Source organism: Hylobates moloch, unplaced genomic scaffold, assembly GCF_009828535.3.
Source record: "Hylobates moloch isolate HMO894 unplaced genomic scaffold, HMol_V3 SCAFFOLD_9, whole genome shotgun sequence".
NCBI lineage: Eukaryota > Metazoa > Chordata > Mammalia > Primates > Hylobatidae > Hylobates > Hylobates moloch.
This window is the reverse complement of record NW_026652284.1, coordinates 87626635-87653519: the sequence shown is the minus strand read 5'-3', so window position 1 is coordinate 87653519 and position 26885 is coordinate 87626635. Positions and strand designations below refer to the sequence as shown.

The window sequence follows — 26885 nt, the reverse complement described above, 5'->3', positions numbered from 1 at the left end:
AAGCAGCAACTAGAAGTCATAGCCACATGAGGAAACTCTGTCAGATTGAGCCATTGCTACCAGCCTCTGAAAGAGAACCATTAAGGTCATTTTGAATTTCTTAGTAATTGTGAGAAAGATAAACTAGTTCCATATGGTGGCAGGGAGAGAGCTCAGAGCCAAAATAAAAATATGCTTAGCTTGTCAGTACCTACGACCTTAAAGTTCAGATACCTGCGAGTCTGTCTACTGTTTAAAAGGGTTGAGGCCAAACTTCAATTTGTCATGCAAACAACTCCCACTGCCTTGGATCATGAAAGAGATGCTTGGCCCCCTGAGTACAGTGAAGATGCAAAAATGTGAAGAGAGTGAGTCTCTTAAGTAGACAAAATTAGTAAGAAACTGGATTCATGAGATTGGGCTGCCCATTTTAAAGAAAAGAAAGTTCTAGAATCTCTTGGATGATACATCGGGATATTTTGAAGCCTGTTATTCCATAATAGAACTCACTGTTGTCCTATATTCATTAAGAAATTTGATGATTTAGTCTTTATAATTACTGAAATTTCTAAAAGTGTTTGAAAAGGAGTAACTATGTTTTATCAAAGATGACTAGAGAATCATGACTAATTTCAATGGACATCAGTTTTCCTATAATACACTAATTGAAAAAATAAAAATGCTGACATTCTTTATAGTCATCCATCTGAAGGGACTTAAACAATTTTTTCCTTATTAGGAGAAAATACATGGACAAGAATAAATGACATAATTCTATTTTGTGGCTGCCTTTTTGATCACATCAAATTAGATTCTCTGGAGTTTTTTGTTTAATTTTGTTTTTCCCAGCTCCCTAATGTTTTTTTCTGGAGGAACATTTTGGTTTTATCTTCTAACATATCGTCTTTCATATGGGCCCTGTCTACACTGGCTGAACACAAGAAATAAATAACCAGGATTCCCATGCTGTTATTTTGGGAGATGTATTCTAACTAATGTTTCACACTTCCAGTTCACTGTCACGGTAGTCAGGTGCAAAGCGATCCTGTATATTAATTTTTCTTTCATAAACTGAAAGTCTGTTTGGAACAATTATTAGCTTCATAGAGAAAGCCACAGATAGTTAATTACACATAAGGACTAGGTATTAGCCAGAACCAGTGTTAAAAAGAATCATCCAAATGTTCTGTTTGAGCCTCAACTCAAACAAGTTTTTTTTTTTTTAAACTAATTACAGAAATACTTGGCACTAATGAGTGACTGGTCCTTAATTTACCTGTATCAAATAACTAGCTGTGGTTGTTGGCTTTGGGCCAAAAATTGGGACTCTGAGCTAGCTAAAGAGCTGCTAAGAAAGAATGAGCCCCTGAACTGTGCAGGGGACCTATCCTGGACTGCGTAGTTTCTCTCAGAGTCCTTCTGGGATTCCACAGAAGCACAGTTGTCCTTATGTGCAAAGTTTTTAAAATAGTGTTTAGAAGAAATGATTTTTATGAAATTTCATCTTTATCTCCCAATGCAAGAGACTGTGTGTCTCTTCCTTAGAAGAGCATAAGCCGCTCCTCTGTGACATGCTAAGGATATAAACATGGGAGGATGAATGCTACTTCATGTAAATTACAAGTGCTACTAAGTCTCGAACAGTGAAACATTCATTATTCCTCAATATATCAGTCTCTTCTACTTGTACATCATTCCAACCAATATATGCCACTGTTTACATTGCACATCTTGAGACTCCTCTCCACTTCTGCTTTATGTTTTAATGCTTAATCTGGGCAGGACCTTAAGGAATTATGTTAACACCTTATTAGAATATTTCTTTTTTAAAAAATAATTTTAGCTGAAACACTAACCTTAAGCATATTTTTATTTTGAATTTGCTTTCAAATTGTTTTCAGTTGGCTATTCATACAATACAAATAAATTGTTCAATAAAATGTAAGGAATAATAGGAATTAAGACATGGCCTTTTTTTCCTTTATTCTATCTGAATAATGCCTTGCTCATGTTTTTATATTCTAGAGTCTCTGAGAAAATAAGAACATAAACAAAACTAGAAAGATAAGAAGGATGTGAGAGACTGTATATATGTATACATACACACACACACACACACACACACACACACACACACACACCCCTACATATATATTTTTTGATTATTTGAGTTGGATGGGCAACGAAGTGGGTACCCAGGTAGGTATGTTGAGTACCTAACTAATTGAGATGTAAAAGCTATACTTCTGAAATGTGGACCAAGTATATTTTGATATTAGAGTTACTTATACTTCAGTTTGCTTTTGCTTGCTACCTTGAGCTTACCAAAAATTAATCAGTTAGTAAACCCATCATCCATCTATTCAATGAACATTGAGGCCTTTCTCTATCTCAGAGACTGTTTGAGATTTCAGGATTCTGATGATTCAAAGATGAGTAAGACATAGTTTATGCCTCAAGGAGCTCACAGTTTATTATGGGAAACAGATAAGTGAAAAGACAATTAAAATACAGCAAGTAAGTGTCATCATGAAGATGTTGATTTGATGCTCTTTGAGGTTATACTTGGAACAAATCTTAAAGGATGGATGGGAGTTCAGCAGCTGTTGAAACCTGGAGAGTACCTTCTAGGAAGAGGGGATGGTACTTGCAAATGTATGGAGAAATAAGAGTGTTGCTTAGAGGGAATAAGTGAGTGGGTAAGGCTGGAGCACTATGTGTATATGCAGAAAATAACAAGACATAGGAGGGTTGGGGTGGGTGAGACATGGGAAAAAGTAGACAGTAGACAAGGACTAGACTTCAAAGGCCTTGCAAACCACAGTAAAGAATTTGGACTTTATCTTTGAATTTTGGAGGAACAACTGAGCAACTTTAGCCAGGATAGACGAATGATGAGATGCATGTTTTTGAATGAGCTGCATGGACTTCATGGGGAAGGGGAAGAAGGAGTGAAACTCAAGGCAGGGAGACTAATTGTAAGTCTTCTTTGATAATCCAGAGAAGAAGTGCCAAGACTAGAAACCGACCTCCAAGTCTTAAATAGATCTGGAAAGATGTCTCTTTTTTTCTGATAGCCTAACATAACATTGATGACATTCATATGGGGAAAGATCACGAAAGAAATGTGGATTTTATTGTAATCTTAATATCTATACCAGCACACATATAGAGAGATACCTGAAGGCAGCCTTAATCTTGTGACGATGATATATTCATACAATAGTTTCCAAATGATTTTAGAGAAAAAAATGTAATGGCATGAAAAAGTGGTCATAAAATTATATTTGAAAATCATCTCATACAGAAACATTTAAAGTATAGTTCTATTTCTATTTGTATTTTCACATGGAGAGAGGTTGTTTTTGAAGGATACCTCTAAGGAGGAAGATGAAATGGGGCTGTGGGCAGAAGCTTTACTTATAGTGTTCAAAAATTTTATAAGAATGTGTTCAGATACATATATATTTAAAAATAAATAATATTTTATATTTAGAGGGGAGAAACAAGTAAAATGCTAAAAAGCTATAATATGAAAAGAGTAGTTATACTCAGTGATGAGATTGGGGTTGATTTTTATTTCTTTTTTTGCTTTTCTTCTCAAATTTATAATTGTGCATTTGTATTGCCTTAATTACACAAACAAATAATTATAAATTATGAGACTTAGATTGTAACTCTTATGTGAAAGGGTAAAAGTATAAACTATGTATTCAAGCACATAGCAGTCTCTTATTTAGAATCAAACATTTGTGCTGAATTCCCTGCAAAGACACTATAGAAAATCATTGTATCCTGGAAAGTCTGTCTTTATTAGTGAGCTTAAAGCTACTGCAGAGAAAATTGCATTGACTTACCATAAAAAGGAAGGCCATTACAAATCACAGAGAAACAAAAAATCAGAGTTAAAATTGCCATTGCTCATTCAAGAGCACCTATGGGCTAAACTCTCCCAGGCCCAGTAGAGCAGATTTCAGGCTAGGAGAGACGTAGCTACTTAATTTTGGAATCATTCACTTATTCTCTCAATTCTGATTCTGTCTTCACCAGACAAGTAACTTTCTGGTTATAATTTGGCTTTCTGTGTGAAATTCTCTCTGAGAAGACCATGAGACTGGGTCCCCATCATATTCCTACTTTGACTGCAAATGGAGGCCTGACAAAAGTCTCTGTTAGTTTTGCCAATGTGTGTCTATCTTTGGGAGGCTGAGGATCTCCAAAAAAAGTGATCAAATTGAAAGTTCTCACCAACTCTGGAAGGTGGTGAATTCACCCAGGTAACATGTCCCAAAACTCCCTCTGTCACCTTACTTTCCCCTGGTGAAACCCACCTCCACTTGGGCTGGCTGCAGCCTCAAATGTGAATTGGCACTTTAAAAAATTCTACAATTTTGCATCACTAGTTACTTGTAGTCTGCCTCTCAGAGTTTTAAAATACAAGCTTTTATGTGATAATTCAACATTAGAAGATTATTTGTACTATTGTGAACCAGAAGTTCCATTAATTATCAAAACCAACAAAAACTGACTGAGGTTTACTTTATACTTTGCTCTGGTTCAAAATCTCTTCAGAAATATTGTAAAATATTGCACAAACATCCAATAATTTTGTTTTTTGCTAAAAATAATATCAAATACCACAAACAATAGGATATACACATATACCTAGATGCTAACACAAGTTAAAATATATCTCCAAATATTAATTGATCTTTATTATTCTATTTCATAATAACGTAATGTTTTGCTCAGAGCCAGCCTGTGTTTTAGGAGTGTCTCACTCATACAGAGATATGAATCACCCATGAACTATACTGTGGGTGGATAGGATCCATAAATAAGACCCAGGCATACAGGTGGTGACCTATATGAATTTGAAGGGGATATTACTACATGATTCCGATGAAAACATTGTGCTGGTATGGAGAAGCAGTGTGAGGTAGAGTTAGAGAGAGACGGGTTAGAGTCTTAGCCAGAGAACACCTTGAGCATCAAGCTGTCGATACGACAACTTCAGTTTAGCTACTCGAAGCCCTGTGGAGCCACTGAAGGACTTGAGCAAGTTTACATTAGTTCTAAGCACTACATTGCCCAGAAGGATATGAATGCAGCATGTACGATCAGTAGGAAATGAGCAGACATCAGACAGGTCACTACATTTGGCAGCTATTGTGATTTGTCCACTAGTTCTCGGATTCTAGGACAATACTTGACAAAATGTTCTCTTTGGACAGTCTGCAAAGAGAAATCTGAGATGCTAGTTGAAAACAAACATTCCTGGGATTAGTAAATAGGCCTTTTAAACAAAAGATCAGATGGTTTGTTATATGCACAACCATTAGAGGGCCACTGATCTAGGTTAATGCAAGTTTTATATAAGAAATGTTTCTAGATAGTAAGATAGGTTCTTCGAAGAATGACATATTAAACAGATGGGATTTTTGAATTTAATTTTAGGGATACCTCTAGAGTACAAGTCCCTCAAAAGCACGGATTTTTGTTCTGTTTTCTTATATGTCTTAAGTGCCTAGATCAATAACTGGTATATAGTTTGTGCTCAGCAAATATTTTGTCCAGGGAATGCATAATGATTCAAAGCTTGAGTTTTAGACGCATACAAGCTAAATTCCAGCTTACATAGCTTCCCTAAACCTTAGTATACAAATTGGGGATATTAATGTCTGGATCACAGATTTAATATAAAAATTTAATCAAATAACCACTGGAAATCATTTAGCATAGTGCCTAACACAGAGGAAATCCTTGATCAACGAAACTTCCTCCTTATATTGCTATTAATAATGTTTAGTACATCTGCAATATTAGATATTAATGGACTACAGAAGTGACATGCTGAATTGACATTGTGAAAAGCTTTTATGTTTAGAGGTTAATACCTGTATTAATAAAATAAACCCAAGTTTTTATGTTTTCTGGATCCTGCATTATCAGAGAACCATATGAGTTTGAGCATGCATAATGAAATAAACTTTTTCCTTCCTTTGTTCTTTTGGTTCAGATAGCTTGGGTCTTCTAGAGGTTTGTTGGAAGGGCGGAGTTCAAAGAAAGAAGCAAATGATGAAAAAGGCAAACATTCAACAAGTTGGTCTTCTGGGTTCTGTTATTCTGTCGAATGGCTTATCTTTCCTTTTTTTCTTTTTGACTTCAGGTTGTATTTAAAAGGTCACACTGGGACAGCAGGAAAACAGAGCAGCCTGATCTTACACGGTGCTGATTTCAGCACTAAAGATGCTGATAATGACAACTGTATGTGCAAATGTGCCCTCATGTTAACAGGAGGTAAGTCCTATGGGGCCATTCTCTAAGCTATGTTTCATTGGTTTGGGGCTTAAGGTTTCTTATCTGTGATAAAGGAGTATGATCTTATGGTCAGGAAACTTAAGAGCAAGTCCCTAGAGATCATTTTGTTCTGCCCACGAATTTACCCTGCGTTCTTGTGTAAGACATTGCTAGCATATTTAGAAGTTTGCGTCCTCCCCCCAACATCAATAGTGAAAATGTGCTAAGCTTGGTTCGGAATACATTTTTCAGTTTCTTAAGTCCCAGATATTCTACTTTCTAAATAAGCATCTTGATATCCTTAGCAAAATGAACAATAGTTTGGAAACTCAGCATATACAGCAATTACTTCTTATATAATACTTTGCAATTATTTAGTAAGTTAATTGATCATTTTGTTGAAATGAGATAAGAAAAATAAAGAGGTGTAGTTAAACCAAAAGTAACACAGTTCAGACCAGCTATACCAGAGTTTTGCATTATATAATATTAATCATTGCAAGATCTTTTAGCTAGTATTGGAGATACCATTAAATAGTATCATATCATAGAGTAAGAAAGCTAATCCTTTTGTACATTTTAAATATTTTTCCAGCCTTCTGATAGCCCCACAGAGAAATTCTCAATTTGATGCTATCGTTTCTGTAATACTTCTTCAGCACCTACCAATGATGCTTCTTGGCAAAACAAACAAACAAACAAAAAACAATAACAACAACAAAAAACCCTTATCCATAGTCTCAGAGCCTTGGTTAAGCAATGGCACATACCTAAAATTAAATAATGTTAGTTTGTTTTAATTTTATGAGTTTCATATCTACTTTCTTTTTTTTTTTTTTTTTTTTGTGACAGAGTTTTGCTCTTTTTGCCTAGGCTGGAGTGCAGTGGTACTGTCTCGGCTCACTGCAGCCTCTACCTCCTGGGTTCAAGCGATTCTCCTGCCTCAGCCTCCTGAGTAGCTGGGATTACAGGCGTCCACCACTACGCCTGGCTAATTTTTCTATTTTTAGTAAAGATGGAGTTTCACCATGTTGGCCAGGCTGGTCTTGAACTCCTGATCTCAAGTGATCCGCCCACCTTACTCTCCCAAAGTGCTGGGATTAGAGGCATGAGCCACCATGGCACCTGGCTATATCTAACTTCTATTACAGCAAGTGGTGCTGGTTTCCTCTTTAAATGAATGATATAAACTTGCATTTTAGAACGCATTCACAATATTCTGTATTTAAGAAATAATTGATTTAAAGAAAAAATTGTTACATATTAATAAAAGTTATAAATGGATATGACAAAACTGTGAAGTTGATACATGACTGGCTGAAGTTTGGGAAACACTAAGATAAAACCCAATGGCAAGTGATATCACTCAAGAATGTTATAGGCTCTGGCAGGAAAGGAGTTGGCAACAAACAAAATTGTAAGAGAAATTCCTATTTCAGTGTTTCTCCTCTCACAGTTTTAGTGCTGCTTCTCTCTCTTACTATAATAACAATCACTACCACCTTCAATTGTTCGGATATGCTTTCTGTCTTATTCTGTTACAAAACATGGTTTCGTATTAGTAAGGAAAAAATTGTTCAAATCTAATATTTTCCTTTCCCAACAGTATGTTACTACCATTATTATAACATATTACATGTTTCTGCACATGTTGTACTATCTTACTTGAACTCCAGATCCACTCTGTGAGATAGCAGGGAGAGAAACTCATCTCTATGTTGTACATGAGGAAAAGGAATGACAGCTAGTGTTTGCCATTTCATCCCAAACATCTAGCACAGCTGACTGTGACACATAGAAACTTATTAGAAAATGTAGTACCTGAATTAGTGAAGTAGTAGTGTACATGAATGAGCGTAGTACATGAATGACCATCCTGTAACTCTTGAAATAACTTTCAAATTTTAAAACCAAATAAATAAATCATTAGGTTGATGTTATCTTCATCAATGAATAGAGCTTGGAAAAGTATAGGTGAAAGTTTTGGATGATGATGATTATCATTTTTTTGAGACCAAGTCTCACTCTGTTGCCCAGGCTGGAGTGCAATGGCATGATCTAGGCTCACTGTAACCTCCGCCTCCCTGGTTAAAGTGATTCTCTTGCCTCAGCCTCCTGAGCAGCTGGGACTACAGGTGTGTGCCACCATGCCTGGCTAATTTTTGTATTTTTAGTAGAGACAGGGTTTCACCATGTTCGAGACCAAGCTGGTCTCGAACCCCTGACCTCAGGTCATCTACCCACCTCAGCCTCCCAAAGTGCTGGGATTACAGGCATGAGCCACCACGCCCAGTTGGTTTTGGATAACTCTTTGTCTTCCTCCCTATCGCCAACCCCTCTATTACTACTATCACCAAATCACAGCCCATTGACCACATCCATGCCACCTATGCTGACATCTTTCCAATATGATACCAGCCCCAATGTTATCAAACCTAACCTATTATGATATTATGATTCTGCCTCTATCATATTCTATCATATTCTTTGTTTCTTTTTTTTTTTTTTTTTTTTTTTAGACGGAGTCTTGCTCTGTCACCCAGGCTGGAGTGCAGTGACATGATCTTGGCTCACTGCAAGCTCCACCTCCCGGGTTCTTGCCATTCTCCTGCCTCAGCCTCCCAAGGAGCTGGGACTGCAGGCGCCTGCCACCACGCCCGGCTGATTTTTTTGTATTTTTACTAGAGACAGGGTTTCACTGCGTTAGCCAGGATGGTCTCAATCTCCTGACCTCATGATCCGCCCACCTCGGCCTCCCAAAGCTCTGGGATTACAGGCGTGAGCCACCGTGCCCGGCCTCATATTCTTTTCCTTAAGCTTTGAACATATCCTTTTGGCATTACATTTAACATCATTAAATATTATAAAGTCTCCTATATCTAATTTTATGACTCCTTCCTCAGCCCTCACCCCCAAAACTAGTTGCTACAGATCTAAGATTTTTTAAAAAAATGGTACACACAAGGTAGGTCTTGAGCTTTTTCCGGAAAGAAAATTTTTCTTTTTATTACTTCCCTGATCTCATAAATGAAATTGTCAGCAACTATACAAAGACAAAGGGACTTCGATTTTTCAGTTTCCTGCACATTTTAATATTGAAATATGCTTTATTTTCTCCATGTCTATTTTCACAGATATTTTTTCTTACCAAATAAATACAATACATGAAAAACCAACAGTAAAATCTTTCAAATGTGTCCTTAGAAGCGTATTCCAATATGTTCATATTTCTGTCATAATAATGAAAATATGGAGTGAAGCAAAGAGGAGAATGTACATCTTGGTTTTCAATGAGAAAACTTCACTGCTCAGATTTATGATTTTATTTCTGCTTTAAATGATTGAACTTTGTCATGTTCTTTCATCCATAATTATTCTTGGACCCAATTCTTACTCACCAATAAACACATATGTTTGGGAGAGAATATTTCCACTTATTGCTTGGTCTGGAATAGTCTAAGTAAATGTGTTTTTGTAATAAACGCCATTACCTTATCAAATGTCCCTTTGAAAGAATCCAGGTCTTGCAAAGCTATTTATTATGGAAAGCTGAAATGTGGAATTTAGATAGCTAAGAACTGGAGAACATAAGGATGAATGTCATTGACAGTCCAGGTAACTGGAGTATTGCCTGGAACTTCGGTCCTACTTAGCTACTCCCCACCACTACTACTTATTCTCTGTCAAAATTTCCCTTAGAGCCATTTTCCTCATCTAATGATTTTTCCTTTCCTTTTTTTCTTTTTAAACTTAGTATTTGAGCCTGTTGCCTATTTAAAATAGCCTCTCTGAAGCAGTGAGACTTCATACTCTTTGGAGCTAGTGACTCACAGCTCTTTGTCATCATCAATTAAAGCTTTGTTTTATCATGTTTCTTTATATATTTTTCCTTGTTTCTTCTAAAAGGGATTAAGAGTAAAATAAGATTTATTGCCCACCAACTATCCTAGTTTTCTTCAAGTACATAGAGGAATTCTAGCTGGAGAATCTGGTATCATTACCCCTTATCAGTAAAAGACTGAATGGCAGGAAATAGGCTTAATTTAAAGCAGAAGGTATTTCAGCTAGACCCAAGGTAGGACTTGAGCTTTGTTCTTCATTTCCTAACTTCCTTATTTCTTAGCTTTCTTCTGTCAATTTAAGGGGGTTAATTACTATTAAACAAATGAGCAAGACAGGCTAGAGCATAAGTTTCATTAAAAATTTAAAAGAAATAATTTTATCTACTATTTAACATTAAGAAAATGAAAATATAATCTCATTCATTGCATACTTTTTGTATAAATTTATTGTTTATGGAGATAAATATGTGAAAAATTCTGATTCCAAAATTAAGGCAGTGACAAATTTTTGTTACTAGATTGTCACATTCAAAACAAACTTACCTTCAGCTAAAAAAAAATCTTTGATACTAAATTAGGAGTTTTCAAAGTCTGCATTTCTGAAAGTTTGCTTAAGCTACAGTTAACTAAAATTATTAATATTATAATTAAATAATTATTTCTAAAAATCTTTCATAAACTGTAATTATTAAAGGTTGCCAACAACAAAAACAAATATGTTATCATTTTACATTCCTTACTTTAGTTTCAATATAATTTCCATATTTAGTACATAATATAAAGGCTATGTAAAAATGTGACCTAACTTTCTGTAGAAAGAATCTATTGAAGTAGAAACTCTCATTTCTTTTCCCAATGCATAAACCATGTCAACTGATAGACAAGACTTTCTAAAGCTAACGAAGTATATTTTTCAGTTCACTCCTTAAAGAGGGGATAAAGCCATACACATAAATTTCTTAGTACGTCTAGAACTTTCCAGATGCTAACAGCAGAGAGTTGACAAATGCTCACTTTGCCTACTATATAATCTTGAAGAAGACAAAGAAAATGATAGAAGCTAGCAGTTTTTTCAACTGGTGTATGACCTTGAAGTGACAAGATCTTTGGGAAAATATAATTGTCTTAGCACTTCTGGGAACCCAAGAAAGATCTGCTAAGCATGATCAGATAACTAAAATTCTCTATGTTTCAAGGTAAAAATATTGAGAGAAAAGAAGATCCATATGACTAATGTAAGATTGACTATAGAAATCTACATTGCACTACTTTTATTTCAACCCAATTTCTATATTTAGTACATGAAACGTAAGCCTATTCTACACAAATGTAAGTTCTGTGAATGCAGGGATTTTGTGCTGTCCACTACTATATCCCCAGTGGCTGCCATAGTGTGTGGCAGATAGTATATGTTCAATAAATATTGGTTTAATGAGTAAATATGTTAGCAGAGACTCTGAAAGGACATTGCAAAATTACAAATTATTCTGGGGAAAAGACATAAAGTAAATGAATGTTAGTATAAACGTGATTCTTGCATGAACTTATATTTAAAATGCATAATACATACATGTATTTGTATGCACCAACATGGAACAAAGAGGTGACTATCAAAGACTGAAACTAACTTAAGAATAACCAAACCCCAAAAGACTAAACTGCAGAATTATAAAAATTTGAGTGTTAGGTTCCTAACTGTCAAATAAATTTGAGCTTCCTAAAATGCAAAGTTTAAGATTATATTCCTATTTTCTGGGGCAAAGTTTCATTTATTAGAAAAAGAGCAAAGAGTATCAGAAAATGTCTTTTATAAGTTTGGAAAAAGGTGAATCAGAACCGATAGTCCTCTCGTGCAAGACTACAACCAATGCTTACTAATTGACAGTGGATGAGAAATAACCAATTAATTTTGTATTGTACTCAGTAATAATATTTAAAAACTTATTGAGCTCTTTCTAATGGATACGTTTATATTATCCTAAATGATTTATATTTAATAACATATATGAAGCTTCCAAAAACTCTTGGAAATACAGACCACAATAATACTTTTGGCAAGAATTGAGATACAGAAAAGTTAGATAATTTGCCATAGGTCACAGAATTTTGTCAGAAGTAGAATTTAAATGCAGGTACTCAACCTCCAGAGGCCTTTGTTCTATCTACTCTTTCTACTGCCTCCAATAAAAAGGAATGACTTTCAAAGCGAATGACAGAGCTCTATTGTACTGTTTGCAGCATCTTTTTGCAAGCATTTCCTCATTTAAACATGGTTAAAAGCAAAATGAAGTATGAGGGAGAAGAGAGGCAGTAAAAGAATACCTGGAAGTTTTAAGTGAATTTGATATTCCTAGCCAGGATAAACAACTTTTCATCTTTAGAACAAAAAGAAGAGAAAGGAAAAGAAAGAAAGAAAGAAAGAAAGAAAGAAAGAAAGAAAGAAAGAAAGAAAGAAAGAAAGAAAGAGAAAGAAAGAGAAAGAAGGAAGGAAGAAAGAAAGAAAAGAGAGAGAGAAAGAGAGAGAGAGAGAGGGAGGGAGGGAGGAAGGGACAGTCAAAAACAACCAACCAACCAACCAACCAAAAAAACAACAAGTCCTTGGCCTGAAGGGGATATAGTAAAATATGACAGAAGGAATGCAAACTTCTAGCAAGGTTCTTTGCCTCCTGCATGCAAGACCCATGCAGCTGCTTCTTGAGGCTTTTTTTGGGTAGGGCCAACTTTGTCCACATAAACTCACCAAGAGATTTTTTCCATTATGATCCCATTGATGGCACCAATCAATTTAGTTTAAACTCATTCTTAGTTAGTGATGAAAGATGAAAATCTTAATTTCTGTGCAAGCTCTTTTGCATACTGCTGATTAGAATGCAAGCATTGAAAATGAACAAAAGAAATCTACAAAAACAGATATACCTTTTCATTTTGCTGTACATTTTACCACAGAAAAGAAGTGTTGAGAGACGTTTTGTTTAGAATCAGAAGAATTTAAGAGTTAGGTTTCCTGATGTTCAAATAAAGTTGAACTTCCTGAGTACAAAGTTGAGAATCAAATTCCTATTTTCTGGGCAAAGTTTCATTTATTAGCGATAAAATGTGAATTTTCTGCTTCAAAGATAAAAGACACAAATGATTTTAAAAGGCCTAGGATAGTTATTACAAAACTAAATTTTAATGAGTTAAGTGTAAATGAATTGGAAACATGAATCTCAGATTTCTTATTAAAATATACATGAGGTTACAGGTTATGAAGAAAAATGCTTCGAAAGTACATCTCAGCGGTTGCCAACCTTAAGACATTTGTGGCTGAACGCAGTGGCTCATGCCTGTAATCCCAGCACTTTGGGAGGCCGAGGTGATTGGATCACCTGAGGTCAGGAGTTCGAGACCAGCCTGGCCAACATGGCAAAACCCCACCTCTACTAAAAAAAAAAAAAAAAAAAAATACAAAAATTAGCCAGGCATGGTAGCAGATGCCTGTAGTCCTAGCTACTCAGGAGGCTGAGGCAGGAGAATCGCTTGAACCCGAGAGGTGGAGTTTGCGGTGAGCCCAGATTGTGCCACTGCACTCCAGCCTGGGCAATAGAGTGAGACTCCATCCCAAAAGAAAAAAAAAAAAAAAAAACAGAACAGAACAAAACAAAACAAAACATTTGAAACATTTTATCAGTTGTCCCAATAGCAGAGGGTAACATTTTTTTCGATCCTTTGCTTGCATCATTGAGTTCTTTTAGCTTTGAAGTGCCTTTCCTAGATGAATTGCTCTAGGATATTTCTTATTTGTTATTCCCAAGCACAAACGAAGTACAAAGTTAGTATTTTCCCAGGATTGCACAGAATATACAATTCAGCTATTCAGAATCTTATCAGAGAGGAACTGTAAACTCAGGCATACTCTTCTGTATATTCATAGAACATCTTCATCCCATACAGATTTACCATATGTACTGAGTATCTATGATCACCTATAAATACAAGGAATGCATATAAGTAATGAGGAGTCTGCTATACTTTTGCCTGCATTGATGCTTTAAACCACATATTTTCAGGATTTGTGTTTAAAAGACTTGGCCATGCTTAATTTTTAAAAATAAAGGTAGAAAGTGGACAAACTATTCGAAATATTTGATATGAAAAAATTATTTAGTTTGTTTTAATGTATATATAAAAGAAAACAGAGAATCCTTGCCTACACAGAAATTATTACTTCTGCTACCTTGAAGTTAGGATGTTTTATAATAAAACCGAAATTGTCATGAGAAATAATTGCTCTTTTATTTCATTTTCTTCCATCTTTATTATCAGTTGCTCTGAGACAGATCACAGAATTCATGGCCCACTAGTCTTAAGATAAAGAGTTAATTGAACATTTCAAACTCCTTGATTTGTCATGAAATCAAAATGAAACATTTAAAAAAATTAGGAACTTAAATGCCAAGTTTTTATAACATGAACATTGTACAATTGTACTTATTTGGGTCTAATTATTTTTATACTTCTCTAATAAACCCCACCAAGCAGATAAGAAAATATGTTGGCACTGACCACCTTGTCTTTATTATTAAATAATTATGATGCTCCACAAAGTCTTGTCTCTTTTTTTTTTTTTGCCCTAAACCTTCTGCCCCATTTTCTAGATAACTTACAGCTGGCACTTAAGTAGGATTTTTTTTTTTTTTTTTTTTTTTTTTTTTTTTTTTTACAGGCTATAACAGTGCATTATCTTATTTGATCCTTATAACTGTGCTGTGAAAATGGTTGTCTAGCTCTTAGAATCTGTGTATTATGAATGTGACCTTAAACAGTTCCTTAAACTCTGTGAGCATTAGTATCTTTATTATGGTACTTGCCACATCACTTAAGGCTGTTTGGGGGATAAAATGAGAAAATGCATATAAATACCTTCATATGAACAGTTCAGTAAATATCAAATACTATTGGTACTATTGTGTAAGATCTCTTGGTTATTAATTGATGAAGTAAGCATGAAAAGTCTGGGTCTTCTAACTTCTGCTCCGGCGCTCTCCACGCTTCCCATTGCCCAAAAGAAAATGTCTAAAGGTGTAATGAAAACCTTTATGTTTTCCCTCCTGTTTATTTTTTAGCCCTGTATTCTCCAACCCTTTAACCCACTGGCACTCCAGCCAAGCCAACCTGCTGGCAGACACTCTCTCCTGCTCTTCCAGAGTACAGACTATATAGAAGCTCTTTCTGTCCAGTGAACTCATACCCATCCTTCAGGACCCAGAGCAGCTGTTGAATGAGTGAGCTTTGTGGTCCCTCAGACAGTTAGCACCTACTGCCTCTGTATTTCCATAAGATTTTCTTCTTCTCTTAGTTTAATGGCTATCATCTCAATGTGTAGCATTTTGTTTGTCTCCTACACAAAACTGTGCATGCTTTAAAGTCAGAAATTTTGTTTCCAAAAATTTCTGTCCCCTATCCCTATCCATCGGTTAATATCTGCAGAATTGATTCTAGACTCAATTTTCTCCTTTTTTTTATGCTGTCGCATATGCTCAGGATGGCTTTGGAAGATCATAGAGAATGAGGGCTCTAAACCATGTTTGATTAAACATTTAACCTAGCAGATCTGGTTCTTCTGGTTTGATTGTGGTTCCCATCTGTAGAGAATGTTTTACCTGTTTGCCTGATCATGGACAAGCAGGCTGGCTAAACTACAAATTGCACCATAAACATTGAACTTCTCACCAGGACTGCCTATTCCTCCACCTTCATTTCCTGCAAGTCATTTCTTGTTCACTGTGCACCAGCTGCACTGATGTCCCTACACATCCCAAGCTTGCTTGCTTCCTCATTGCCTTTGCAGGTGCTGTACTCTGCTTAGCAGGGTCTTTTCCCATCTTCTTGGTGCTGCCTCTCTCCTCCTTCAGGTCTCGATAAATATCAGCTTCTTTCACGAATGTGAAAAGTCAAGTTATTCTCCTTCAGAGCTCCTACTTATTTTTTTCATGACATTTTAAGTCATAATTTATATCAGGTTGGTGCAAAAGTAATTGTGTTTTTTGCCAATAACAGTCATGGCAAAAACTGCAATTACTTTTGCACCAACCTAATAGTTATTTTATGTGCCTGCTTACATACAGTCATCTGTTTCTCCCATTAGAAGTGAGTTTCATGAAGGCAAGGACTATGTCTGTCTTGAGTATTGTGTAACAACGTTTCACAATAATTATATATTGAATGGATACATAAAGAAAAAAATGAATACAATAGGGACAGGTGTTACATATTGGGGTATCTATCAAATATAGCCTTTTAGTAAGCTAAACAACTTCAGACAACAAAGACTTCACAAGGAGAACCAATCAGAGAGTCAATCAGTTAACAAGCCTGCAGTGACCCGCCAGTCATTTGGGAAGCAAACTTTGTTAGGTGTCCTACTAAGTACAGGAGGTGGGCCAATGTACAAACCATGGCTTTCCATTGTTTTTAGGATGATGAACAAAACACTGGGTGATTTTCTTCAGACCCTCTCAGCTCCAGGCGACTATCCCCCTCATTGATTGTGACCCAGCCATACTGGCCTTCCTTCAGTGTCTCCAAAATGCCATTCTACTCATTGCAAACATTACCCTACTTTATTCATTCAAAAAGATACACAAGATCAATTTACCTGACTCTCTCACAGGCTCTTACTGTTTCTTGTCTCTTTCCTAAGTTTTCCCAAAATTTCCCAATGAGCGTATCCTTTAGCCTGTGCTCTTTATTGCCAGGCTGTTGTTGCAACAGACGTCTGTCTTTCCGCCCTCCTCTGGGACTCCTGTGACTTTCTATAAACCAAATAAACAAAAACACACATTTTACCCTAATGCAACTTGGAAGAGTATTCTATGAGTCGTAGTCAGTCTCAACAATAGGGTAAGTGTGTTTGCTTGAGATACCATGGTGCATATTTGAAAGACTATGAAATGTTCATTAATGCAATGGAAAAGTGCTTCAAGAAGGTCACAGAAAAGGAGGAGAAAAGTTAAAACACAGAAGCAATCAAGTTGAATTTCATCTTAAGAGTTTCATTTTAGTCCTTTAGAAAGAGTCTTTTGGGCAAATAAATTCACTAATATTAGAATGCTTTTTATAATATAAACAGCATATTTTTACCAGCTGTATTGATCAAAAATTAGAAGAATTAATCTTAAGAAAAACAAAGGTAGGATTTTACTTGCAGTTCCTCCTTCTTTTCCAAACAAGAACCTTTTTGTCCCTCATGTTTTGACTACATTAACATTTATGTTGTTTGCATACAGTTGATAAAACTGCATGGAATATAGTGTCTTTCCAAATTCATCAAGACATACCTTGTGGTTCCCCAGTATGAACTGGTGATTAATGCAGCTTGTTACGCCTCTAGTGTGACTTTATAAACACAAGCCAGCTGTACTCATCTTCTGAAGTTGAAAAATGAGAACTAGCTTTTCTCCATTTAACTTTTTCTAAAGTTTCTGCAAGATGGTGCTCATGTTACAGTTAAACATCAGCTGTACAGCTTTCTCTTTCTTTAGCTATTAGTCCCTTAGGTATAAATCTGTAATCAAAGAGAGGTCAACTGTATCCAAATAAAAAACATGCCAGAATGTCTCTGGCATAAATCTCTCCCTAAAGATTCGGTAGTGTTACTTCAGCAGACAGGAAAAAACACTATGCTTTATCTAAAAATCTAAGAACTTAATTTATTTAAAAAATAAAACTGAGTTATCCAGTTATCCTTATAGAGAGCTATACAAGCATAGAATTTCCATGTTACTCATCAAGTTGTTTTTCTTTTTACTAAGTTTGGAAAGCACTTAGATAACCATAGACAAAATATGGCTGTACAGGAACTGAATGGCTACTATTGCTGAACACTTTTTCTGTTGTTATAAACTACAGAGAGGGTACATTAATTCAAAGTCCTTTTGAGCATCATAGTCATTGCACAGTATCCAATTAATTTTAGAAGCAGCTTAGGGCCAATTATTGACAAATATATGCAGTAGATGGAGAATATCTTTCTATTTAGATCTCAGTTGATTGTCTAAGTTTCTGAATTTCTTCACTAATAATTAATTGTTCTACTCCCAGGAACAGTCTTAAGATGGAATGCCTCTTATGGGTATATGCATTTTCCTTATTGCACTTGTCTTACATGTAAATCCATCTCTTATGTAGATTGTATCTTGAAGCCCAAAGGCTTCCCATCATTACAAGAAGAAGTGAATTCCAGTGGAGTCACACTGAAAGCTGCTTTCCATGAGAGCATTGCTGTCTCTGATGGGTCATACAAATCTTAAATCAGAAGTCATTTAAAACAGTTTCACTACTGGGAATATATTTACTGATGCCTCGTAATTGCAAATAAGCATAACAAGAACAAGCAAGTTTCCCATCACTTAATGCCATTAATTTCCAAATATTCCATTTACTTATAATTGTTGCCTCTCCTTCTCTCTTCTATGATGAACTATTTTTTCAGGCTGGTGGTTTGATGCTTGTGGCCCCTCCAATCTAAATGGAATGTTCTATACTGCGGGACAAAACCATGGAAAACTGAATGGGATAAAGTGGCACTACTTCAAAGGGCCCAGTTACTCCTTACGTTCCACAACTATGATGATTCGACCTTTAGATTTTTGAAAGCGCAATGTCAGAAGCAATTATAAAAGCAACAAATAAATCTGGAGAAGCTGCCAGGTGAGAAACTGCTTGAAAACTTCAGAAGCAAACAATATTGTCTCCCTTCCAGCAATAAATGGTAGTTATGTGAAGTCACCAAGGTTCTTGACCGTGAATCTGGAGCCTTTTGAGTTCACAAGAGTCTCTACTTGGGGCGACAGTGCTCATGCGGCTCGACTGTAGAAAACTCCACTGACTGTCGGGCTTTAAAAAGGGAAGAAACTGCTCAGCTTGCTGTGCTTCAAACTACTACTGGACCTTATTTTGGAACTATGGTAGCCAGATGATAAATATGGCTAATTTCATGTAAAACAGAAAAAAAGAGTGAAAAAGAGAATATACATGAAGAATAGAAACAAGCCTGCCATAATCCTTTGGAAAAGATGTATTATACCAGTGAAAAGGTGTTATATCTATGCAAACCTACTAACAAATTATACTGTTGCACAATTTTGATAAAAATTTAGAACAGCATTGTCCTCTGAGTTGGTTAAATGTTAATGGATTTCAGAAGCCTAATTCCAGTATCATACTTACTAGCTGATTTCTGCTTACCCGTCTTCAAAGGAAAATTCCATTTTTGTAAGCCATAATGAGCTGTAGTACATGGACAATAACTGTGTGGTAGAAACAAACTCCATTACTCCGATTTTTGATACAGTTTTCAGAAAAAAAAAAAAAAGGACATAATCAAGTAGGGATGTATGTGGTGAAAACTTACCACCCCCATACTATGGGTTTCATTTACTCTAAAAACTGATTGAATGATATATAAATATATTTATAGCCTGAGTAAAGTTAAAAGAATGTAAAATATATCATCAAGTTCTTAAAATAATATACATGCATTTAATATTTCATTTGATATTATACAGGAAAGCAATATTTTGGAGTATATTAAGTTGAAGAAAAACGAAGTACTCTGGAGCAGTTCATTTTACAGTATCTACTTGCATGTGTATACATACATGTAACTTCATTATTTTAAAAATGTTTTTAGAACTTCGATACTCACCCTGTTACGTCTTGCTAATTTAAATTTTGCTAATTAACTAAAACATGCTTACCAGATTCACACTGTTCCAGTGTCTATAAAGGAAACACTTTGAAGTCTATGAAAAATAAAATAATTATAAATATCATTGTACATAGCATGTTTATATCTGCAAAAAACCTAATAGCTAATTAATCTGGAATATGCAACATTGAACTTAATTGATGCAAATAAACACAAATGCTCAAAGAAATCTACTGTATCCCTTAATGAAATACGTCACTCTTCATATATTTCTCCTTCAGTCCATTCGCTTAGGCAATTTTTAATTTTTAAAAATTATTATCGGGGAGAAAATTTGGCAAAACTATTATATGTTAGGGAAATATATACAAAAAGAAAATTAATCATAGTCACCTGACTAAGAGAAATTCTGACTGCTAGTTGCCATAAATAACTTAATGGAAATATTCCTATGGGATAATGTATTTTAAGTGAATTTTTGGGGTGCTTGAAGTTACCACAGTATTTTATCAAGAAGCCTTCTCTGCCTGTAAGTGTCCAAGGTTATAACAGTAGACAGTTTTTATTAAAACATGAGTCACTATGGGATGAGAAAATTGAAATAAAGCTACTGGGTCTCCTCTCTTATAAAAGAGAAAGTTGTTGGCAAGGTAGCAATACCAGTTTCAAACTTGGTGACTTGATCCACTGTGCCTTTATGGTTTCCTCCATTTGAGAAAATAAAGCTATTCACATTGTTAAGAAAAATACTTTTTAAAGTTTACCATCGAGTCTTTTTTATATTTATGTGTCTGTATTCTACCCCTTTTTGCCTTACAAGTGATATTTGCAGGTATTATACCTTTTTTCTATTCTTGGTGGCTTCTTCATAGCAGGTAAGCCTCTCCCTCCAAAAACTTCTCGACTGTTTTCATTTAAGGGAAAGAAAATGAGCATTTTGTCCTTTTGTGTTCCTACAGACACTTTTTTAAACCAGTTTTTGGATAAAGAATACTATTTCCAAACTCATATTACAAAAACAAAATAAAATAAAAAAAGAAAGCATGCTATTTACTGTTTTGTTGTCTGGGTTTGAAAAATGAAATATTGTTTCCAATTATTTATAATAAATCAGTATAAAATGTTTTATGACTCTGTTATGTGTATTATGTAATACCTACATGTTTATGGCAATTTAACATGTGTATTCTTTTCATTTAATTATTTCAGAATAGGATAATTAGGTATTTGAATTTTGTCTTTAAAATTCATGTGGTTTCTATGCAAAGTTCTTCATATCAACACAACATTATTTGATTTAAATAAAATTGAAAGTAATATTTGTGCAACTTCATTTTATTTTTAATACGTATTTTGCCAAATTTAAATCAGAGATTTATGAAGATATAGAATCATTGACAAAAACCTACCAAATGAACTAAAGCCTCAATCTTAGAAAAACTTGCAGTCTGGGATGAAATAAGAAAGCTTAGCCGCATTAGAATGGTAGATCAAAGCAGTGGGTCTCAGTCCCATGTCCCTACAATATGATTGTCATGTCCTGCCAATTATTACATGCCATATTATCATGTGGCAATGGACAATGTATTCTGGAAACTCTGAATGTAGAATAAGAGGATGTGTGTTAAAAATTTGAGCTTGGTATACAGGGGGAAAAGGAAGGAGCATAAAGAAGATGCTACTTGTCTCACTCACCTGACATGCCATCGGCAGTCTTATCAGTCCTTGCAAGAAATTTCTTACCTTTGGCCTTGATTCTGCTCCTATTGCCATTACATTGATTCAAACCTTCCTTAATTTCCACCTAGATGATTGGAAAAGACACTCTTTCATCCTGCCTCTCTATGCTGTTATTCACCTCTTAACCATAAAAGCTTATTCCTTCTAAAGCCAGACTTCTGAACATGGTTTTTCCCTGCTCAGAACACTTCAATGTTTCCTCACTACTCCCTGAACTTAAAATAAACAGGTCAGGTTAATCTCAGCCTGCATTGCCAGACAGCTTCATTCCACCTACTCAGTATTCCAATCAAAACAAAGAAACCCCATGGTCGACTACTTGTAAAAATGATGCCTATTCTTCCCCTTTCTGTATTCATACCTTTTGCAATGCGACTTTGCAGCTTGTTCCATAAAGAGATAAACTGTTTCCTTACTCCCTGAGTGGCTAACTCTGACCTTCTGCAGCCAATAGAACACAACAGAAGTGATGACTATGTGCCAGTTCTGAGTCTGGTCAGAAACATTCTACCTTTGGCATGAAAAAAAGTCCAGCATAGCCTAATGGAGGATTAGAGACCACGTGGAGCAAAGCCTAGTCTACCAGCTGAGACCACCCTAGACCAGCCAGCCCACAGCTGACCCATGGATGATTCCAGATACATGAGTGATCTCAACTGAGATCAACTGAGCCTGGCTCAGATCGGCAGAACTGCTCAGCTAACGTGCACAATCATGAGAAACAATAATGGGTTGTTGTTTTAAGCCACTGCATTTTCTTTTTCAGAGTTTTGTTAAACATCATTATTGTAGCAATAGCTAACTGATACAGAATACAGTGCTGCAGCCCCCACCTACCCTTCTGCCAGCCATGTGAGTTTTATGCATCCTGAGCTTTCAGAACCACTATCCCAAATGTCCCTTCCTTCATCTCAGATGGGCAAAACAATCCTCTAACAACCCTCTGGGATGCATAAAAACATTAGCTGCTTCATGACCCCTTTTCTGATGCCCACTATTAATTGTCACCTTCTCAATACACACATACTTTTACAGCTCAACATATTTTGCTTGAGTTTTATAAAAGGCTGCCTCTTATTTTTTTTTTTTTAATTCCCCACAGTACCTACCAGAAACTTGTTATTTGTTGAATGGAATTGAATTGCTTTGAAAGACTAAGAAATCACTTTTACCTATACAAAATCCAACTCTCAGATTTGACCACTATGTTGAGTCATTTATTTTCAGACTTTAAACTTAGGCCATTCTCCTCCAGGAAAAGATGTCCGAATTTATAATTTTAGTTATCTCAGAGGTCTACTTTATTATCAACTTTGCTGGAACATATGTATTATATAAATTGAGGCAAACATACGTGCTTCTTTTAAATTTAAAACTATGTAAATATAGAAAATGTACTATTGAATGGCAATTACTCATTTACCCTTTACACATATATTATTGTTGGGGCCAGCCACGGTGGCTCACGCCTGTAATCCCAGCACTTTGGGAGGCCGAGGTAGGCGGATCATGAGGTCAGGAGTTTGAGACAAGCCGGGCCAACATGGTGAAACCCCAGTTCCACTAAAGATAAAATTAGCCGGGCGTGGTGATGGGGACCTGTAATTCCAGCTACTCAGGAGGCTGAGGCAGGAGAATTGCTTGAACCTGGGAGGCGGAGGTTGCAGTGAGCCAAGCTCGGGCCGTTGCACTCCAACCAGGCGACAGGGTGAGACTCTGTCTCAAAAAAACAAAAACAAAAACAAAACCCAACACACACACACACACACACACACACACACACACAAATTTGGGCAGCTTATGATTTAAGATTCGACTAAAGTCTTTTTCTAGTATTTCCTCGTGTATTTCTCTAATCATTTTATTAATTACTTACTACATATCATCATTGAAGTTAAGATAGTGAACATAATTAAGGGATTCCTGGGAAAAACTTAAAGAAGTCATTATATCGCCTGTATTCTTTCAAGAAAGCAAATTAATAGAGTCAGCTGCAATGAAGAGTAAATGATAGATCATGGTTAAAATTTAATAACTCCCTTTTAACACAGGACAGTGTCAAAAGGATATTTTATCTTATTTTGTTTTGGTGAAGAAGAGGTTGCGTCCTGGTATCTTTTACAAATAAGCTCCTGTTCTATCTCCTCATGAAAGCAGTCTGCCTCCTGCCCATCCATGCACTCTGTCTTGGCCCCCTGGGAGTCCATGTGCTGGTTATGAAGGTGAAAGCTGGGAGGGTACCACTATCACGCAGTTGTGCCGCAGAATTACTGCGATTCCCTTACCTGAGTTTCTCTTACATTAACTAAATTTTAAATTTTGTAAGTTAAAAATGAATTTAAAAGAAAATATTATAAGCAGGTAATATTCAATTGTGTGGACTTTAATACAATGAGTAAACATCAAACAATGGTGTGAAAGGTTAGAGTGAGAACATCATTAAGGCTCTAAATTAACTTAAATATTTCCATTAGGAGAAAGGCACAAACCATCATAATATTCATACTGAAATGCTGGATTATACTTACATAAGCCCTATCCTTGGGAAATAATTGTACAGGTTTAATGGCAGAATGTGCATTATATTTAACAGACATATGGAACAGCTACTAGCATCCAGGTAAAGCATTAGGAAGGTACTTAAAGATACAGAGATAATTAAGGCATATGGACATTCACAATGAGTCAGAAAAACACACAAGAAGAAATAAGCAGTACAAAAGTGTTTATGTTAATAAATTATTCTATGTTAAATGTACAAGAACACTGAGATAGGAGTGATTAAATCTGCTGAATTTTATGTTGGATATAGTTGTAAATAACAAGTGTGTAAAAGATGAGAACTTCCATGCAATAGCAAGTTTTATATAGAGATATTTTTAAAATTAAAAGGAACATGTAGGTCTCCCTCAATTTGCACAAGTTTTCATAGAAGATGGCGTCTATGGCACTTTGGGAAGCTAAGGCTGTTGGGTCTCTTGAGTCCAGGAGTTTGAGACCAGCCTGGGTAACATGGTGAAACCCCATCTCTACAAAAAATACAAAAATTAGCCTGGCATGGTGGTGTGCACCTATAGTCCTAGCTGCTTCGGAGTCTGAGCGGGAAGGGTCGCTGGAGCCCAGGAGGTGGAGGCTGAGAAGAGGAACTGCAGACGCATACAGTTGTCAGAAAGCATGGAGTTGTGGGGAACTCCATGTTTTTCAGTATAAATGGACTGTAATGTTTATTTGAGGGAAGAGCACTAGGAGAATAGGCTGGAGCTGGGGCCACGTAACGAAGGACTTTAAATCATGTTCCTAAGCTTAGATTTTGCACGATATTAAGGAAAAATAATCTAAGGAACTTAATAATTGAATGGGAGGTGGGGGGAAATCAAAATCATTCCAGATTTTGTCTTGGTTAATTAAATAGGGGGCAGTCTAAATCACCTAAATAGGAAACAGGTTCTGGGGAGTAGCTAATGAGCTAGGTTTTACATGTTGAGTTTTAGAAGTAGTGATTCAAGTTTGGTAGTTGGATATATGAGTCTGAACTCAAGCAGGATTAAAGTGTAAGACTATGGTTAGATACACAAGAGGAAATCCAAAGAGGAATGGAGCCATAGGAATTGGGTAAGTAGATTACATCAAGAATCAGTGAGGTAATTGTGAGGATGGCCATGAGACTGGGGAATTCTCCAAGTGGGCACCTGGAGCGATATAAATGAGAGCAGGCAGTCATACTTCCCTTTCTCATGGGAGGATGCTTCCACAACCGTAAACTTGAAATATTTAAGTATTAAGGGAGTCATCAAAATTTTTAGAGTGCCCCTCAATGTAAATGCACCCCATATGTAGTGGTTGCATTGTGCCAGATCCAAGCTAGTGGCCTACTTCCACACATTTCCTTACTCTGCCATTTTTGGCATGCTTTCCACTGCCCCATGCTAATTTCCCTGCAATTTTTCTATTGCTCCAACCTCATACCTTCCTGATTATATAGACCCACAATATATTTAGTCCTGTACCAGACTTCCATGCTGTCAAAAGTGCAAACTCATGATGATTTTCAGCATTACTATTTCAGCAGAAAATATTTATTTGGCTTAAAATACTTTAAGGTGTTTTATTGCTTTCCAACATAACTTTATTTGTTCCAGGAAACATTTTATCAAAATATTCATTTCAAACTGCCATAATCCTTTTGCACTGTTGCACTGAGCTTTCTGCTTAGTGTATTATGAGGCAAAAATCATGGTGAGCAGCTGCGTTCTCATCCGGAGCTCAGGGTCCTCTTCCAAGTTTATTGTTGGCAGAGTTAAGTTATTGGGGTTGTAGAACTGATGTCCCATTGTCTGCTGGATGTCACGTGGGGGTCATACTCAGCATCTGGCTACTCTCAGGGCAGGTGATCTGAATGGGTTTTACCTGATCATATGAGTGGGCCCTTTAAATATGACCAAACCCTTCTCCTCCTTGTCCTACTCCTCAGCCTATGTAACATAAAGGCGACAAAGAAAAAGCCCTTCATGAAGATCCGCTTCCGCATAATGAATAGTAAATATATTTATCTTTCTTATGACTTTCTTAATAACATTTTCTTTTCTCTAGCTTTCTTTGCTGTAAAAATAGAGTATATTATACATATAGCACACAGAACATGTGTTAATTGACTGTGTTATCTATAAGGCTTCTGGTCAGTAGGATATTAGTAATTAGCTTTTAGGGGAGTCAAAGTTCTATGTGGATTTTTGCCACACAAGGGGTCATTGTCCCTGCATTGTTCAAGGGTTAACTGTAGTTCGTGTAGGTTCTAAATAACCCTAAAAGAAGGTATTAGCACTTCCGTTTTACCAATGAAGCAATCCAGATGCAGTCCATTAAGGCCCTTATCAATGACCACACAGTGAATAAACTTTGGTCTCATGATCCCTGATCCAGTGTGCTTTACTCTGAAGTCATGTAAAATTCTTATAATCTATAACCAGGCTGTAGGGATTCGTTGATGCTTTTAATATTTTATGTTTTCTAGCATTCCAAGCTAGCCTTAATAAAGCTGTTCAGTCTTCCAGAGGAATAGCTTTACAAGAATAGTTTTAAAATATTCTTATCAACTTAATATATAATATCAATTCATGTTGGATTATAATCCCCTCACCCCTTTCTTCTTTCTGTGCAGAAACTTCTGGTTCACTTCCTAAAACATATACTTTCCTTTAGCAATTCTTGAAAAACAAATTAAAACACCTTTCTTATATTAATTTTGCATGTAAATGTTATTAAATATGAACATCAGTCTATAATCTTTCTGTACTGAATATTCACTAAAGATGGAAAGAAATTTCATATAACAC

At 35.9% G+C, this 26885-nt stretch overlaps 1 protein-coding gene across 3 annotated transcripts in view; it reads left to right on the top strand.

The window, feature by feature from the left end:
- Positions 1 to 26885, top strand: part of ANGPT1 (angiopoietin 1) — a 271322-nt gene that overhangs the window by 231405 nt on the left and 13032 nt on the right. For 2 of the 3 annotated variants that reach the window (XM_032760263.2, XM_032760262.2), the window contains exons 8-9: positions 6149 to 6279; positions 18595 to 21140. In XM_032760263.2, coding sequence (XP_032616154.1) covers positions 6149 to 6279; positions 18595 to 18755 — 292 coding nt within the window. In that variant the 3' untranslated portion in view covers positions 18756 to 21140. Of the gene's footprint in view, positions 1 to 6148; positions 6280 to 18594; positions 21141 to 26885 lie in introns of those variants that run through there. The other variant, XM_058444036.1, reaches the window with a different exon arrangement.